The sequence below is a fragment of the Siniperca chuatsi genome, linkage group LG17 (assembly GCF_020085105.1).
Source record: "Siniperca chuatsi isolate FFG_IHB_CAS linkage group LG17, ASM2008510v1, whole genome shotgun sequence".
NCBI lineage: Eukaryota > Metazoa > Chordata > Actinopteri > Centrarchiformes > Sinipercidae > Siniperca > Siniperca chuatsi.
This window is the reverse complement of record NC_058058.1, coordinates 8,921,274-8,941,485: the sequence shown is the minus strand read 5'-3', so window position 1 is coordinate 8,941,485 and position 20,212 is coordinate 8,921,274. Positions and strand designations below refer to the sequence as shown.

Below are 20,212 nucleotides of genomic sequence, written 5' to 3'. Positions count from 1 at the left end.
TAACTGGAGCTTGAAGAGCATGATAATATCTGCTCCAGGTTTAACATGCTATCGCAAAAGAGGTTCCAGGAGTCAGTACACACACATCACAGCACATATGACCCTGTAAAGATCCATCTTTTTCGCAAGAATGAGGAAACCAGACATGGATGGAGACAGAGAGAGGGTGGACTTCATGAAGAGACAGTTTTGATTTGTGGCTAATCAGGGATGGATGCCTTTTTGAGAGTGCACTGAGTTGTACTTTTCTCAATTTTCTCTTCATGAGCTCGAGCAGAAGAGGGATTTTAACAGTTTAAAATCCTCTGATGCCTGTGAAACATTACCCAGCTGTGCTACTTTATTGCTATTTGATTATATGTGTATTAAATGTGATTGGCATTGCAGATTACATATGTCTGTCCAAAATGAAAAGGAAATTAAAGCTTATACCCACTGGACTATCAATGGTGTTAGTTATGGCACCTCTTGAGACAGCAGTTTCACGACTAATCCCAGAGTATGTCTCCGTGTTGGTTGCAGAATGGCAACCCTGTCTGTGTACTGATCTGTATTCTTGTTTGTTTACTTCTCCCCAGGAGGGGCCCTGCAGACAGCAGTCGCGCCAGGAACCATGAGGCAGCAAGCTTGGCCTGAGAGAGCGGAGAAATCACCCTTTATCACTCTCAACCAGGCTGGGCAATGGAAGAAATGCACACAGAAGCAGCAGCAGCACATGCCACAGCAGAGACAGGCTAACACACACATCTGAGAGTACAGTGGAGAGCAAATGGGGATGGCAAAAAGAGACTGAGAGAAGGCAGTCAGTTACTCAGATTGTGTCATTCTAAATGGCAAAGTGGACTGGGCCACACACAGAGGCAGTGATGTCCTTGTTAACACATTGTCCTCCGTTAGAAGCTCCTTGTTAGAAATCACAAATCAGTCCCCCGCCCCTGTGAGGCTACAGAGCTGAGGGGCAGAGGAGAAGAAAAACAGAGAGCGAGAGAGAGACAGAGCGGAAAAAAGAGACTGTGACAGGCCCCCATGCAGGCGCGTAAGAAGTATGTTCTGCTGGGCTTGTGTGCGTGCTGCTGGCTGGTCCTCTTTTACTGTGGTGGAGGAGTCCAGCTACGTCTGCTCCGGCTGCTGACACGGCAGCGGGGTGAAGTGGTGCGCCCCTGGCCCAACTGGACTGACCGGGCCTTTCTGCCCCGCTATGCCCATCTGGATGAGCTCCAGACGGACCCCGGGACGGCTGAGTCGCCCCGCCAGCGCCGTCAGGCATGGTCCGCCATTTATAAGGACAGTCGCTGCCGCATGGAGACCTGTTTTGACTTCTCGCGGTGTCGCCGCAGAGGAAGGGAAGGGTTCAGGGTGTATATATATCCATCAGAGAAAAATGATCGTGTGTCAGAGAGCTACAGGAAGATCCTGACGTCTATAGGTGAGTCACGGTACTACACATCAGACCCCCGTGAAGCATGTCTGTTCGTGCTTGGGATAGACACCTTAGATAGGGACCAGCTATCAGGACAGTTTGTGCCCAATGTGGATGAACGTATCCGTGGTTACCCGCTGTGGAATGACGGGCGGAACCACCTGATCTTCAACCTGTACTCAGGCACCTGGCCTAACTACACAGAGGACCTGGGCTTCAACATCGGCCAGGCCATCTTAGCCAAAGCCAGCCTCAACACAGAACATTTCAGGCCAGGATTTGATGTCTCCATCCCGCTGTTCTCAAAGGATCACCCGCAAAAGGGTGGAGAGCGGGGCTGGCTGGTGAGGAACACCATACCGCCACGAAGAAAGTACCTGCTGATGTTCAAAGGGAAGCGTTATCTGACGGGCATCGGCTCAGACACCAGAAACGCTCTTCATCACATCCACAATGGAAAGGACATTGTGTCGCTGACGACGTGCCGCCACGGGAAGGACTGGGAGAAGCACAAAGACGCCCGCTGTGACCACGACAACCTGGAATATGAGAGGTAAGACAGGGGTCACATGGCCAGTGGGGAGGGCAGTAATGAGGTGATGTTAAAATGAGAAGTGAGGTGTGAGTCAGTGTGGTGCTACAGGGATTTATTGGAAACAGTGTCAAGTATCATTTTTTTATTAGGAAATACACAGTGGTATTGTTCCGTTTGCCTTCTTATTTGAACTTTACATGCTGTTTTATTGGTCTTTTTAGATGTCACTGATTTTCTACAAGCAGTGTCAGTGGTAGCTTTTTGGTCCCACTGGTTAGTTTTATTCTCTTTTATGGCTGCACAATTTTTTGACTGTTTAGGTTTATGATGTTTGGCAGTTGCTTTCAAGATCAAAGATTTTAGACACAGACTCAAGTCTCTCACTATTTACAGCAATTCTCTTATTCGTATTAGTACTGTTAAAAGTACATTTAAACAGTGGTTGTAATGTGCTTGTGATAACTGGCCTTGAGCTCCTCTATTAGTCAGAGTGTAAATGAATCTTACTGTATGATAGGCAAACAAATTAGAGCATTCAACAAAAAGTGTGAAAAAATAAGTGCACATGCAGTTTTTTCCATTTTGTATTTGGGTGTTTAGACAAAGAAATAAGCATTGCTACAGCTAATTAATTATAACTGAAACCACACTGTGTAATGAGCCAAAGCAAAGGTCACCACAAAGAGTGGGTTTGTGAAATCTGTCTGATTACCTCAGTGAAAAAAACACTGCTGGGTGAAAGGTGTAAATGATTATTATTATTATTTTTAATCAGTCTGTCCATTTTTTATAAAGGTTTTTTTCGCTGTTGTTGTTGCATGGTAGATAAGCTTCCCATTTCCACTTTAATTTGAATTATAGTTTGGAGTTTACTGATTAGATGGTGGGTGGAGTGGATAAAAGACATTGGGAAATGAGATTCCAGCAACATCCGCAATACTTAAAGTAATGATTTATTATTTAAACCAATTAATTTCAGCATATGACGTTTGCCGGGGTTTGAAAACAGTTTGTACAAAGCCATGATACTATTATGCAATATATATTTCCACTTCAGCCCTATGTGCTGTACAGGCCTTTTCACAGAGTGGTTTTCAAGTATGTGAGCAGTATTAATAATGAAAAGCTTTAGGAAACACACCCATCTGCCAACAATACACGTTGCAGCAGCAGCTTGATAAACAGGTCTCATCGCACGAGTACTCTTCTCCTACTGGCTTATTGGAGCTCAGACAGTGATTTAAAAACAGATGGAAATAGATGCATGTACTCAAAACACACCATAGGAACTTTTTGTAAAATTGTCATTCATATGCTCTGGGAATTAATATAAGAGGTAAAAAGGGCATCTATTGTTATCTAATTGCAATAGTATACATTTTTTATTTGTTTTGTAAAAGTGGTGTGGTGTAAACTCTGACACTGCCTCAAATGTTTTGGATTTAGCAGCCGAGTGTTGTTGTCTGTGAGCTGATAAACTTGAAGATAGGCAGACCCTGAATGTTGAGGGTCGAGGTCCTGTACGCTTGGTGGGGTGGAGAAGGATGAAGGAGAAGGACTACCGCAGTTTAGTTTTATGCAAAGTCATTATCTTCTATTATTCTACACAGTAGCAATTACATAGTTGATATAGAGGAACCATACCGCTCTATAACACAGCCCCTCTGTTTCACTTCTACTTGCTTAACTTACACTTTGCAATAAAAGTCTCTGAAGCTGAAGTGCTGACAGAGCTCCTCATTATAAAGTCTGTGCCTGTCCATTCATACACAGATACCAAGAGCAGGACAGTCTGATGGTGCAGAACATTCGTTGACAGGAGAAGATGAATTTCAGTGAAAGAAAGAACATAGAAAGAATGTGAATGAGGAGTTAGAGCCACACCAAACTGTCTATTAAATTTTGCCTAACATGGTAGACTCCTCTGCAGTGTATGGAGACTAGAACAAAACCACAAAGCAAAATTCACAAGAACTATCAATACTGTCATTATTCCATTATTAGACAATGAATAGACAAAGGTAATTTAAGTGTTCAGAATTTTGGGGGAACTAATCCCTTGTCTGATTCATACTTTGACAAACAGAAACAGAATAAACTTAAGTCAAAAGCAGACCACCAGAACACCAGAACATGGCACAGCTAAGTTCGATAAGTTCCATATGTCCTTGTGAATAAGGTGGTGTTGAAAGCTTGGTGATGTCGTAACTTCTCTCAGGTCTAGTTAGTGAACTACTCAAACTGTTGACATACTAGCCAACCAAGAACATGGTAGTGCTACTCAATCACAAAAAAACTCTTTTGTGGAGTACACTCCAGGAGAGGAGGTTTAAATTAAAACATTTACACCGCCCCTGCAAGCTAACTAAAATGTAAGTATCTTAATTTAATCAATTAAGTGAACACTCAGCAGTAGGGCTGTAGCTCAGAATTATTTTCATTATCAGTTCATTTGCGGATTATTTTGTCAATTAATTGTTAAGTCCATTAAAGGTCAGAATATAATGAAAAATATCCATCTCGAGGTGATGACTTCAAACAGCTTTTTCTGTTGTTTTTTTCCTTTTGTCTGACCAACAATCCAAAAACCCATAGATATTAGTTTAGTATAATGTACAAGGGAAAACAGCAAAAGCTGAAAACATCAAATGTCTTGCATTTTTGCTTGAAAAGTGACTTAAACGATTAATGGATACATAAACTAATTGATTAATTGTCATCATTTCATGTCACAGGCATCAAAAGAACTTGTGTTTATAATTGAAATGAAAACTAGAAATTTTGTTAAATTTACTTTAAATTAAAGAAAGTAAAGAAAGTCCTGTTCAATGTTTTACAGTGTACTATTTTTTAACTGCATCATTCTGCATCACTGAAGTGTTTCTCCTTAAGTTGGACTGACTGAACGTTTCTGTCATAAGAGAAGCCAACTGCTAAACCCCAATTTAAATCTAAGCCCCTGGGAGGTGAAGGTTGTTTTCAGGTGCTATCAAATGAATGCTCAAAGCAAATCTTTTAAACTATACAGTATGACTTTTCAAATATCATTTACCCCGGGATCAGCAGTTAGGTGGTAATTCTGATCCAAGCACACTCCTAGCTGCTGTTGCCTATAACTAGGCTTGTTTACATTGGGCCAAGCAGCAAAGGGATGGAGCTGCTCAGCAGTCTATGAATGAGCTCATTTATTCCACACAGCCCACTACTCAGACACCTGGGTGGGCAGGGTGTGTGTGGGGAGGGGAGGATAGTGGGGGAGGTCCCATGTGGTAATTTGTGGTAGATTTGGATATGGCAACGGCTCTGAGGGTGTCAGGGTGTGAATGGGGGAGGCAATGTGAGAGACAGCTGCCGTTTGTAAGAAAAATACAAAAAGCTGGATTCCCCCTTTTTGTATGAAGTCTCTTTTTCTGGAAACAGCCTTGGAGAGAGAGGTGTAAAAGAGGGATGTAGGGCAAAAGGAAGGGAGGGAAGGTGAGGGATCCATCTCTCTTTTTGCATCCTTTGAATCTTCCTTTGAGGAGAGAAGAAGGAGATTTCAGAGGGGATAGCATGATAACCGTGGATCCAAATGAACGAAAGGAAAAAGAAAAGTGGACAATAAGCAAACTGCATGAGCAAAGTTTCTGTCTGAAAACCAAGTTCAAGCCAGTTAGAGACACACCCTCGTCTCTCCATCTGTCTGCTCTTCTGTCATATTCTCCTTCTTGATTATGTCTTTCCTTCAATGTCTCTATGCTTTTTCTTTCACTCTTCTCTCTTCCATTTTTGCCAAAAATCCTGCACCTGAAAAGTGTTACATACGAAATAATAGCCCATGACACCAAGCGAGCATGTGTCTTTGTGTGTGAGACTTTCACTGTTATATATGCATGAGACTGTGTGTGTGTGTGTGTGTCTGTGTGTCTGTGTGTCATGCACAATGAGACTCTTAGAAGGTGGCACCAGGTTAATGAGCACATGCATCTGTTACACCAGCAGATTAGCCCGGAGGGACCTGGACAGCAACCAATGGACAAAGGGCACGAAGAGGAGGAGGAAGTAGGGGGAGTGGGATGCAGACGGACAGATCAATAGACCATCATAACATAATTTTTCTGCACAAATTAACAACAGAACATCCTACCCCCCTTCTTGAACGAATCACAAAATTAATCGGACTATAATGCGGTTGCCTCCAAGGATAACTGTTTTTATTGTTTTTTACACTGAACATAATAATATTAATAATTTAGTTTGATTGCGTTTATAATAATAGAGTTAGGGTCATCGCAAACTCGTTCTTCTACACCCCTTTTACAGGAGACACTGTAACGTTGCAGCATTGTGTGAAAATACACAGCTCCCTCAGTCATTTTCGGCCTGCAACTAATAATTATTAATTATTATCAATTAATCTGTTGATAATTTCTCCAATTAATCAATTAATTTATTAAACGGCATATTGGGTTTTAGACTTAATTAATTAAGTCCAAAACCCAATATGCCAGTTACAATGATATCGAACAGAAAAAAGCAGCAAATCCTCACTTTGGAGAAGGATTTTAACTAAGAAATTACTTAAACAATTAATCTACAGTCAAAATAGATTCCGAATCATTTTCTGAAGGTCGACTAAGCGTTTCAGCATTAATTCATTTCAATGAGGCTGCTGAGTTGATGCATTAGGGGTGCTAATGCAGAAGACTCTGGCAAGAAAAACGCCGGCAAAAAAGTTTTTGCTTTTGCCGCAACACAATGCAACGTCGTCCAGCAAGTATTCGGCAATGTTCAACCCAGGATGGTAGGAAGACACGCATTTACCCATTTAGACTGGCCGCGAGTGCAGGTGTAAACCGCATCACTGTGAATGTCATTGCTAAAGACAGCAGTGTAAAGCTGTCCTACTCTCTTAAACTATTTATGTGACATATGTTTTTGTGCTGGACTGCTGAATAGTGGCATAATACACATTCTTTTGGCTTTATGAAATACCTCCATGGTTGTTAGCAAAATAGTTTTAAAAACGGATTAAGTTTAAATACCTTTGTCCCCACCATTTCTATTAACATAATTTTACTCTTTTAAAGTATGCAATGATTGGTAAATGGTACCCAAAAATTCCATTAAAATCTGCCATAGGGAAAAGAAATCTGAATAGGAACAGAAGGTGCCTGGAAATACTTTTCTGGTCTACTGAATTGGTGTGTAAGTCTGAGTGTGTGTGTGTGCATGGATTATGGATGATAGGAGAGAAAACCGAACGAAGTAGCAAAGAGACAAGTTGGAGGTAGGACACAGTGATACCCAAGGCAATAAGAGCAGCAAGACAGAAAAGAAGGAAAGGAGAATGTCATGTGATAGAGATTACAAAAAATGGGAATAAAGACCAAGGGATACCGCAGGCAACTTAAGGAAAAGGCGAGAATGAGACGGGGCAGGAGGGAGGGTGACAAAGTGAGAGAGAAAGACAGAGCAGAGAAAAGGGGAATTGGAAGAGAGGGGATACTTGAAGCGAGGGAGAAGCTGTGCTGCAGCCTAATGGCCTAGTTTCCCTTGCTTTAGAGAATTCTCTAAGAAAGGGAAGAGAAACGTGCATTGTATAGTGAATGTAAATGAGCAAGAGTGTTAAAAACAGAGAGGGGAGGAAGAAAGAGAGGGATATTTAGGAGATACAAAGGTATGCCAGAAAACAAAGTTCTCAGGTTTCTTTCAGTCTAACCAAGAACCAAATGTTGGTGTTTGTGAAGGGGAACCGGGGTTGAACAGAGACAGACAGGATGGGAGGGAGAGATTGAGGTGACGGGGAGGATGTGTCATGGCAAAACGCCCCACCTCTCTTTTTATCTTAAATGGCTTTGGCCTCAGGGTATAAGGGCTGGTGTTGGAAACCGATGGGTCATTATTCATGACCCTCCTTGAACGAACTCAAGGTTGTTGAAAGAGAAAGAGTGAGCAATCAGACTTTAAAACCTGGGTAACAGTTCAGGATTGGTGCAGCATACTAATCAGACAAAACACAACTGAAGGACTGCATGAGAGAACGATTTAATAGTATGTATTTGCTACAGTGAAAGTTGGAAGGAAATACTTTAGAAATGCTCTCATGAATATGTAATTTGAACAGGACTTTTATGCTGTAAATGCTGTCCTATGAAGGATTTCAATGTGGTACGTGAAAACTCAATCAGCATTGGGAAGGAAAGCAGTGTCATTGTTATCAGCTGGGAGACATAAAAAGGCCTCCCATTGTTTTGCAGTTACTACTTCTGTACATGCACTATTTGAAATAATATGTGGGTGTGTACATGCACAGTTGTGCATGTGTTTGTCTGGATCTGTAAACGCTGTATGAGAGTGTGTGCGATTTGAGATTTTGGCAGACCAAATAAGAGGTGCCGCAGCCCACTGTAATTAGGGCCTGTGAAATTGTACCTCTGAAGATGCTGTGGTCTGAGTGTGTGTACGGTGTGTGTGTGTGTGTGTGTGGTTTGTGTGGCCCGTCTCTGCTGTCTCTGTTTAGAATACTTGGAAATGAGAAGCAGCCTTGCGATTCTCTGGCACTTGTATACTTTATCCTCCGTTCTTTTCCTCCTCTCCAGCTCGCATCTTTCTAATCCCATACATCAGTCTTCCTCCCTCACTGTGCTTTTGTGAAGTCTGGTCAAATGTATTTCATATATAAGTCACAGTGTGCAACAAAGATTGTACTGAAGGCTTGAAATTAACTTGCTTTCTCACTTTGGTTTTTCTTTAAAGCTGCTATAATCAATATTTTTATATTAACATTGGGTCAAATGACAGCGTGTAACGTGAAAGTTGTTGCTCATGGTGATGAATTCACAGAGAATTATCACCCAACTCTGCAGTTCCCCTCAGCTCTATGTAAAATTTTAGCATCTTTCAGCTCATTGTTTTGGTTTTTACGGCCTGCAACTTTAATGTTTTGGTTTACTCTCACCGCTCTCATAAGTGTTGTATTCAGTCGCAGCATGGGGTTCTTTTCAACCAAAAAAATCTGGTTTAAAATTTTAAAAAGGTTATTTTTCTGGTCATGTTTTGTCGTCTACCATGCCTATCACCTGGTAACTTATAAGAGAAAACGTATCATTGATTGTTAATTGAATCTGCTACTTACTCACTAGTTGAAAGTGCATTTAAAAACAATTAATTTTCATCGGTTGAAACCAATACATATTTGATGTCAGTCACAGTGGATCTCAAAGGGTTAAATATTGTCACAGGAGTTAAGGGAATATAACTGAATCTTTATTAATGGCAATGAGCTTGATTTCTGAGTAAATTTGTATCAGTTTATTACATCTAGACATCAGTTTTATGTTGCTAAGCAATTTTATGTTTATTTCTGCAAGATATCATAACATATACTTCTGTTTGATTTTCATGAATTCTGGTGGACAGATAATACTTGGGCCAAGGAATCATTTGTTCGGTTTTGGGTCTGACCTAATCTGAAATTCCAGAGTTTGCATGATTATTTTTTTTAGCCGCAACTATGAGAGAGGGAGACACTCTATCTCAAATCCAAAAGGCATGTTTTCAAGGTCACAAAATCAGTTTAACTTCACTTCAACTGATGGGAATGATGTCTTTGGCTGCAACATTGACTTGGAAGGGTGCTCACTGTTGGCGGGGTTTGCGCTCTCTGAGTCTTCTACTGCAGCTCCCCAGAGTGCTCATCTGAAAGGCAGAAAAAACACAGCTTTCATTCCTTAGTCTTACGAAAATGAAATGTATTCTTGGTCAAACACAAGCCAGTCACAATCTGCTCGTCATTTCACATTAAATGTTTGCGGTCAAGTCTTCACCCCCTCATTGTTCTCTCAACCGCTGCTCACTGTTTGAAAATGTGAGTCATATTGGTAGCCTCCCACTTCCTAAATATTCTATTTCAGTTTGAGATTCTCGTCAGTCTAAAAGTCACAAAATATGATATAATTTATCTGTCTAGTCTGAGGGCATTCCATGTGACAAAAGCTTGTTGTTTACAAGTCACTGGCAAACCAGTGGCACTGGAACCACACCACCACATAAGGCAATCAAGGTCTCAAAAGCTTTGTGCTGAAAACGTCAACAATGTTTTTCATACAGTAACAAGGTCAGAAAATGTAACATGACAAAATGCCTGGTAGACATATCTGCCACAACCAGGTTTTACCTACATTAACTTTAGTCCCTGCATTAAAAACAACTGCAAACATAACTGCTGCGATAGACACAATGTGGCATGGGTGCACGCATACATGCACATGTAAGGATTTTGCAGCGTACAATAATAATTCGTTCTCTGTCTCTAACTCACATTTCTTAGCATGTATCCTCTGCACAACCCCATAACTTTTTCTTCCAGCAACGTGTCCTCCTCCTCTTTCACTTTTTTTATACTTTACTGTACAAAGTCCTCCTACAGTTGACTGCAAGCCTCCTACCATATTTCTGAGCTCCGGTATGCATAATTTATCAGCAGACCCTGCTTCTCCATGAAGGTGAACTTTTTTGACAGCACAGCTGTCTGTAGTGTTACACACAATTGTCTCGCACGCCATTGTGTTAGTTTCATGCACATGAATGCGCATATGCATGCTCCCAAACACTGACGAACAGTCTCTTTGCTCTCACTTGCTAATCTATGCATTCCTGCTCTGACACCATGTTTCCCCCCCACCGCTCACCCTTCATGCATGTTTTGATGAGCCGGACAGAATGCGAAAGGTTAGGAGAGTAAAGGTCTTACAGTATATGAGCCTTAGAGTGTCAAACAAGGTTTCATCTAATCCACTCCGTAAGAGGTTACAAATCTGGAGTCTTGACCACCGGCTGCGCTCAAGCATGTTGTCCTCTATAAGCAACCCTTATAGCTGTTCACCTGCACTTCTGATTCAGTCCCTACACTGTGTATTGATGGATTGATTTCTTAACCATGAAATTGTAACAATTTCCAATAAGGCACCTTTTATAAAGGATTTATTAATGTTACATAAATCATTTTCAAAAGCTTTCTAGATCGGTTATTAGCTATTAATAATAACAATGTTTTAGGTTTCCAGTTTGTGAAAATGCCTTTGACTGATTAGACCATTCCACCCTTTACAGAGAATCTGGGAAAAAAATATGTTTATTAACAACATTTATAAATGCATTATTACCAAATGGAACAGATAAACACCGGCCAAAAGGATTTTGTTGGTGTTGTTGGCAATCCATTAATAAATGCTTAATGCAATAGTTTGACATTTTGGGAATACCAAACTACTTCTTGGCTTTGAGCAGTTGCCGGACTACCAGTGGAGACTCCAGGAAGTTACCGGCACATAACCCCCCCGTAAAACAGCAAAGTGTTTTTTTTACACTTCGTTTTTTGTACAGATTAAAAAAACAAGATCTAACATGTTAATTAGTGAGCTTTAGAAGTGATGGTAGGTGGATTTCGTTACTGTTGGACAGAGCCAGGCTAGCTGTTTCCAGTTGTTGTACTAAGCTAAGCTAACCTGCTGCTGCATAGTTCCCAAAATGTAGAACTATTCCTTTAAAAGAACATGATTGTGAACAATCTGCCTAACCCACTTTTCTCTTTTTAATTGCTCATAACTGACCTATAAATCATTAATAAATTATTTATTTAACATTAACAAAAAGCCATTAGTTATAACTTATAAGCCCTTTATAAAGGGTGCCTTATTAGATTGTGGTACCCATATAATCAAACAAAAATGCTATCCTCTATTCTACCTCTGTGAAAAAACTAGACCCAACAATTTCTACAACTAATGCTTACATGCTAGTCATCATTTTGTAAGAATGCATACCATTTGTTAATGCATGGTATTTAATTCTGGGATGAAACATTTGATTTGTCAGTAGAGGCCACAGACCAGCCTTTATTTCTGAGGTCTTTCTATTGTAAAAATCATAAAATGTAGTCATATTGTGCAGCTGATACAGTCCAGCTGCTTCAAAGGAGATCACCTTACCTGTAATCCTCTGTCTGTTTGACCTTGCTGTGTTCACTTATTACAGACATATGTGAAAACAGTGATCATTTTCAAATACATCTATTTTGGACTTATCGTCTCAGGGAATTTGGAAGCAATTGTAGTTCACAGGTCACACAGGTACAAACCATGGCTAGTGAAAAATCCTGTCAGGCATAACCTCAATTTATTTCAAAGGATTTCAAGTTCAATTTAATCCAGGTAGACTATATAAGTGGTGCTGTGTGGTCACAGTAGGGGCTCTGCGTCTCACTGATAATGTGGGAGATTAGGCTCAAAGTTATGACAGTAGTTATGGCAGTATGTGTGAGTATTACGTTTTTCACTAGAAGTAGTGCAGAGTGGAAGGCTAACCAAAGCCAAATGTAATAACATGCAGGACAAGGCATTGATGATAGCTTGGAGATTGAAACATTTGCCTGTTTGCAAATTATAGCTGCATTTTTGCACAATTGATCATTTTGGGGATCAAATAAAATACAGAAACCATCTTAACATATGTAAATATAACTTTTGTGTTCAGAGTTTTTGCAGAAAAGAATAACCAGTCTAAAACCCTGTGAGCCTAAATCTGTTTCTTCTCTAGATAGTGCTTGATTCTGACTGATTAGTGCATACAGTAGTTGTTGCGATAGTTCGAATCTGGTTTGTGAGGTTATGAGGGAGCAAATTCCGAAATGATGTCTGCAACCTGACCCAGCCTGAGGGGCTTGACATATTTGGGTCGGATATGTTTTTAATATGCCATCAACCTGCCAGGGACTGCAGATGAAAATTAGCCTGTATGGCTAAATCTGATGGACCCAAGTGCTCATGGTAATTAATGTGCATTTCCCCTTTTAAAATTAAATAAACAAACATAAACATTTGAGTACATTTCCACAGGAATACTGTGGGTTTATGGAGAAAACAGATAAAGGAGTACTTTTAATAGTTGTCAGTTTATCGGGGTCTGGATGTTCTGTTTTTTTCTGGAAGATTTAGAGAACATTTTGCAAACCTGGTTTTTGTCATTGTGTTCTTGTCAAGTCAATTTTGATGGTTGATTGTTATGATTGTTTTTTGATGTAAACAATATTGGCTTCAGGCTTCTGGCTGGCTTTCAGCTTGAACAATTTGTTAGCAGTTAGTTGGGCCAGACTCAAGGCCCCACCCTCTGGTGTTGAAATCGGGGGGACTGCATATGACAGTTTTTGTAACTTTCCAAAACTGACCGACTCCCACCGACTGCGATTGGCCAGGTGTGCAGAAGATGCCAATTTCTCTCTCTCTAATTTCTCAACAATTGTTCAGCCATTCTGTCTGCCTGACTGGGTGTCTGAGGTTTGGATAAGGTTCCACTGTACTATTTGCAGACTGCAAGGGAATAACCAAGCCTGAGATCATTTGCCGATGCTGCCACTGCTTAGTGAGTAACATGAGTTTCACTCTGGTAAAGCATGCGTTTTTCACTCGCAGCTCCTCATTTTTCAATAACCTCAGCTCATGCTTTGTTTTCTCTTTTAAACTCCAGTATGTATATCGAGTGGGCGGCTACAGTCTGTCAGGTGAATATCAGGTTTCTTAAGGAAAGCCGTTTAGCCCTGGAGGTCCCTCACTAGTGTGGGTGTCCACTTAATGGGTGCCCATTCAGCACCCTAATGGGCCCTTTATCAACCCCGGCTAACACCACAGCGATCATAGTAGGAAAAGCCTCTGGCGACCTTGCTTGCTTTTGTCCAGGCCAACTGGAGCGTTAAAGCTTTGACAATGACAATGCAGTTGGGAGAGAGAAAGAGAGAGACATGGAGGGAGACATTTCTCATTCCTTATGCAGCTAAGGAGCTTAACCTCCGCTGAGTGGCCTGGATTTCACTTGTTTACTGGTTTTTGATCGCATCTATTTGACCTTTGACCTCACCACCACATGCTGTGAGAGTCTATGGTTTAGTGATCACAGAGGCGAAGAAGATGACAGATTAGTGATAAATTTGTATATTGGTTTCCTGATGTTTGAGGAATTCTGTGATATCAAGGGAGAAACAATAATGAATTTAGGGGAAAAGCGGAAGGCACATTTGTTTATGGCTAATTAACTTTTAAAAATATGCTTTAAAAGAGCGCTCAACCTTACCAGAAAGAAAGATATGCAGAAACTGTTAGGATTTAGAAGTTCAAACCATTAATGTGGAGAAGAAGCCAGCAGCCAAATCATTACTTACATACACACAGCATTCAAACCAGATTTTGCCTCAATTAGGCTGTCCCAAACACATTCTAAAGATTTTTTTCAAGCACTTCCTCACAGGACCTCTAAATTAATAGAGATATATGGCGTAAAATTAGGTCAGAAAATATTGTGTAGTGTGAGTTTGCAATAAGATGAAAAGGCATTTTAATAACGGCTTCTTTTTCTCTCTCTTTGATGTAGAGTGAAGCGCTCCTATTGGCCAGTCTTGAGATGAATGACTGATACATAGTGATAATCCCAACTGCTGGAGGGTTCAAATGACTCGCTAATATATGCTGCACTATCAGCATTAAAATTATCTATGTATCCCATTTTTTAATCACGCTGTGGGGTATTGAGGTTAAACTGGGATTTAACTGAGAGTGCGTCTAAGCAACCACTAGTATTTGTAATGCAAACTATTTCATAGCCATCCATGTATATTGCTTAAATATTTCACTCACACATCATCCTTTATTGGAGTATTTGTAGCACATAAATGTGTGTGTGGTCCTTATCTATATTTCTATTAGGAATGTCCCAATCTATTTTGTCTAGTTCATAGTGTACTTCTTCAGAATCTGTTTGAACTGAAAGCTCACGTACAGGCTGTCCTCTGCTTTCTCACATTTGAGCAAATAGTTCAGTTCCACTTCATTGTCACTTTAGGTGTTTGAAATGGCATTAGTCGTGGATAACAGATTGTTCAGAGATGTTGTTGGAACCTGACCTGTCTTTGCTCCCATTTTCTGAGGAGTACTTATCGTACTTCTTATTCTGGCATTAAAGGAGTACACTGGGTACTTTAAATTAATAAGTAAGCAGCCTGGAAAGGGCACCTGTTGTGGAGCACACAGTTTCTCTTAACCTTTTCACTTGTGCAATGTCAGAGAGGTTTTGAAATCTGACCTACTGTACTCCTGCTGTTGTGCTGTTTAGCCAATACCTCTTTGTTCAACACTGTTGTTTAGAGAAAGGGTGAAAACCACTGCCTAAACTGAACAGCTTGAGCCTGCCTCACCTGTTTTCTTATTTTGCAATGTAGTACACTCATCACGAGTTGGAAAGTGCGTACATGAGTATGTGTTTGTGTGCGTTACTGGTGCCAAGCCCAACAGAAGACAATACAGTATGTGTGCCCCAGATAAGGGCTTTTATTCAGCTACCTAGCAAATGAAGAATATGTATAAGATCATGAATTACTCATGAGTTCTGGTGTTGAACTCTTATTTAATGATAGCCGTGCTGGGACCGCTCTGTACCTCTCGCCTGTCTCCCCCCCTCGTCACCTTTGATGAATGAGAAACAAGTGGAGAGAGAAAGAGAGTGAGAGTGAAAACTTCTCCTTAGTTGCTCTCAAAATGTCTTTAGCGCTGTAGTCGGAAACTGCACCATAGACACAAACCCTAAAAGCCACAGTTGCACTTCAGAGTGTATGATGTATGGCCACTTCCTTGTCAGATGGCCTACTACACTGAACACTCACCTACAGCACACTACAAAGCAGCCTTCCTCCAAATGGCACTGTGCCGAATATACACACTTTGTCAGGTCTGCGTGCCATGTGAAAAATGGGCTTTATGTTGCCTCCGCCGGCTCAACCTAAGTCTCCTCTCTAGATTAAAACCTCGGCACACTGAGCTCCTTCACACTACAACAGGCCCTGGCTCATTGCAATCTGCCGCTCATTTCAGTCCTCATTTCCTTTACATTATACACACCATTAAGCATATTAAGTTTAATGCCTGCCACTGCGCTGCCCCATGCTCTTAATGATATAGCCATCTGTGTGCATCTCCATTCCTCAGCACGCAGGTGCGTCAGGGCAGGTTAGAGAAAAAAATGCATAGTCAAATGCAGGGATCTGTCTAAAATATAACATCATTTAAAAGATTCAATTAAATGAACAAAGCCATGCTAGCGGCCTTGTGAGGTACAGCAGTGCTTTGAGCTAAATGCTAACATCAGTTAACATGCTCAAAATGACAATGCTAACACACTGATGTTTAGCAGGAATAATGTTTAACATGCTTGCCATCTTAGTTTAGTATGTGAGCATGCTAACATTTGTTAATTAACACTAAACACAAAGTACAGTCAAGGCTGATGGGAAGGTCATTCGTTTTGCAGATTTTGATCAAATTAAAATTGCGGTTGCGCTAGTTAAGGATCATCAAATTTTTTACAAGTCCTGTGGTGACCCGCTGAGTGGTTTGGTGTATATCATATAACCACAATGTCTGTGGTTTGACTCAGGGCAGGGACCTTTGTTGCATGCCATTCCCCTTCTCTCTCCCTCCCTGCATTTCCAGTATCTCTACTGTCACTATCAAATAAAGGCTAAAGGTCTGAACCAAATTTCACGGCAATCCATTCAATAATTGACAAGACATTTCACTGGTGTTGCTAGATAAATGTCAGGTTATCAACAAAGTCATTAGGATACATCGTCTGGGAACCATGAATGTTGGTACCAAAGTTTGTTCTAATCCATCCAGTAGATGTTGAGATATTTCACTGGCTAAATGGAAACTTTGACCTACCAGTGGCACAAGATAAAAAGTCAGGGGATCATCAAAGCCACTAGGATTCATCCTCTGAATGTCTGAATTTCATGGCTATCTATAGAGCTTTTGAGCTATTTCTGTCTAGACCAAAGTTGTGGACCGACCGACCGACAGACCAAAATTGCTGTTCCTAGAGCCACACCGCTAAAAGTGAAACCTAATTAAAATTCTATATTATCAAAGTCAAAGCGTTTTATTGTCATATGCACAGTTAAAAACAGGTTTCCCTGTAAAATGAAATTATTCCTTTGCCTTCCACTCTGAGTGTGGTTTACAAGGGAAACACAAGATATAAAGAAATAAATATAATAAATAAACAAGGAACACTATGTACAGTATACAGTATGCACCATACAGGAAGCTCACCATACAGCTTCCTATATGGTGAGGTGGGTTAGGGTGGTGGCAGTGGATTAGATCTGTTGATCCGTCTGATGGCCTGAGGATAAAAGCTGTCCCTCATCCTTGAGGTCCTGCATTTCCACTTCTGTACTTCCTGCCAGAGGGCATAAGTGTATGTATTCCTCCTTACACTCCACCACTTTTCTTGGAGTTGGTCATCTTTAGCCTGGTGTATTTATTGCCCGCTGTGATATATTTATACCATCACTACTATTAGCTTGCTGTTGGCATCTACTATAATGACCTCTAACAGTCCGGTAGTGGCATATAGTGTCACTCCCAACCCAGTGCCAAGCACCAGATTACACACATACATACCCCTCATATGCTGTTACACACTCTTTCTCTCTTTCCTTTCTTCGCTGCTGCTCTTTCTTCCACTTGGTCGTTCTCTCAACACAAGATGCATGTAGTCTCACACGCCCCTGCTCATGTTTCTCACTGTGTGCCCAGCCAGCAGTGCCCTGCTCGCTTAGCCCTGCTTCTGTGTTTCCAGCTGTCCCCTGGTTATCACTCTCTCTGTCCCTCTGTCCACTGGCTGCCAGTAACCAAAGCACTCTGTCTCTGTCTCTGTGTAGTGACCTTCCCTCTCTTACTGTAAGAGGAGTCTACACATACTTCCCTCCTTTCTATCTCTTCGTTGTCTTGCCTTCCGCTCTGTCTTTCTGTTTTATATCCTTTAGGAAAAGGGATTTACTATTTCTGCCTCTTTTACTTTTATTCTAGAATTTATTCTTTTGCTCTACTGCTGTCTGTCATTCTGCTGCTCCCCGTCCCCCTTGCCTGCCCGTAAGGGTGTAATGTGATCAGGTGCAGTGTGTGTGAACCATCGTGGTTATATTCACTTCAAAAAGTAGATTATGTCTGTGTCCTCTCCCTTTTTCTTCTCTTTTCCTCATGTAATTTCCTCTCCTCAATCCCTCCATTGCTGGAGGAATAGCAGGGGTCAAGTGGTGAAAGCAGTATTCAGATCTTTTACCTAAGTAAAAGTACCAATACCACAAAGTATTAGTAAAGTAAAAGTTCTGCATTCAAAATCCTACTTAGTAAAAGTACAGCAGAATCATCATCAGAATAATCACTTGTTCTGCAGAAAAATGTCCATTGTAACTGATATGCTATTATGTATGACATTTTTAGATTATTAACACTGATACATTAATGCAGAAGTTGCCTTTTACTGTTGTAGCTGGTCGAGGTTGAGCAGACACTTAGGTAGTTTAGTTCAGTGATTCCCACCCTAGTGGTCAGTGCCTCTCCAGAGGGTCATAAGAGTGTTTTGAGTGTCGTGGTTTTGGGTTTGTGTTTAGTTGATTTCCCTTTTTATTTTGAAATACTCTCCTTCCCTCATGCGTCTGGTAGCATTGCTTCCTGTCGTTGATTGCGTAGATTGTTTTCACCTGTGTGTGTGTGTGTGTGTGTGTGTGTGTGTGTGTGTGTGTGTGTGTGTGTGTGCGTGCGCATGTACCCCCCAATGTTCTGTGTGTTATCATCACGCCTGGATTTTATTTTGTTGGGCTCCTATAATTTTTTTGTCTTGGTCTTTTTTGGATTACTTACCTGGGTTTCTTAGCTGCTCTAAGTTATGTTGCCTTTTAAGTAAGTACTAAACTCATCTTTTGTTTCTTCAACCTGCCTGCCTAGAGTCTTGCATTTGGGTCCTCTTGTGAACTGAACATGACAGTGAGATGATTAATGGGAGAGGAAAGACAAAAATAAAGTTCTGCTACACACCACATTTATATTCATTTTTTTGGACTTCTCTCTAATCTTTACTTTCTGTGAAATATTGAATAATTTTACTTCTTGGTGCCTTGAATAGTTCGTTAATGAAACCTCCTGATGGGACTTCACTCTTTGGATCTGAAAAAACTCTGATATCTGAAATGTGATAAGGGGCCCTAACTAGACTGCTTTTTTTTTATTTATTTTTTTTAAATAAAGGGTCACAAGCCAAATAGGTTGGAAACCACTGGTTTAATCTTTAACAGTATATTGTATTTTATAATCATAGTACATGCTATGTAAAATCTTAATCTGTAAAGTACCTCAGAATTTTACTGAAGTACAATACTTGATTAAATGTATTTAGTTATTAGTAGTTTTGGGGTCATACAAACCTTGTTCACCAAACCAACCAGCTATACATACACATGTAATTGACAAACACGTGCAGTCGCAAATCCAAGTATTATCCACTCTTCTCTTTCATGATTGAAAGGGGGGAATTTAGGAAAAACGTTATATATATATATATATATAAAATGTGGATGATATAAAAGCATTTCAGACAGTTTAGCTACACAAAAGCGGTTGCTGCAAGATGTTTTCTCATATTTTTTATGTCCAGTGCATTACGCTCCCTTTACCCATACCCACCCAGCCTCTGCTCACTTACTATGCGTGCATGCACACACACACACACACACACACACACACACACACACAACACACACACACACACAACACACACACTCTCTGTCACACTCCATCATGGCCTCTAATAGGGTAAAGGCTGATGGAGCAGCCAGGCCTGTTCAGTAGACAGTGGTAGAGTGAATCTATATTCAGTCTCTGCACTTCTTCCTCCTCCTCTGGAGCCTGATGAACTCAAGGGAATCCATGGAGCCAATAAATGTACTGTGATCTATTGAGGCACCCTCCTTTGAATGCAATCCATACTCCACGGGGCATGGACTGTTTTCTGCATAGGCTGAGTGTCTGTATGTGGTCATTTTTTTTTATTTCCGTGTCTTTGTGTGTCCGGTGGTGAACAAGGTCTAGTGTTTTAGTGCACGTGTGCATGCATTAGCAGCCCTGTGTGTAACAGAGAGCCACTAAGTGAAAGCGACAGAGAGAAAAGGAGAGAATGGATTAGGTTTTCTCAATGTTGGAGCTATCTGGTTACTACAGTGTGACTGCAACAGATGAGCAAGATGGAGTAACAACGTTAGTGTCCCATAAAATGCAACTTCCCATGAGAGTGCCTTCACTGCCACATCGCCTCTTAGGTTAATGCAATGATTAAACATGTGGGACTTTATTGATCCCTGTAGAGAAATTCTCCTCAATCAGGTCAGGAAGAGC

General features: G+C 40.8%; 1 protein-coding gene across 3 annotated transcripts in view; it reads left to right on the top strand.

Moving 5' to 3' along the window:
- Window positions 1–20,212, top strand: part of LOC122863823 (exostosin-1c) — an 83,482-nt gene that overhangs the window by 9,125 nt on the left and 54,145 nt on the right. For all 3 annotated transcript variants that reach the window (XM_044170592.1, XM_044170593.1, XM_044170591.1), the window contains one exon: window positions 579–1,973. In XM_044170592.1, the coding sequence (XP_044026527.1) occupies window positions 1,027–1,973 (947 nt within the window). In that variant the 5' untranslated portion in view covers window positions 579–1,026. The remainder of the gene's footprint in view (window positions 1–578; window positions 1,974–20,212) is intronic.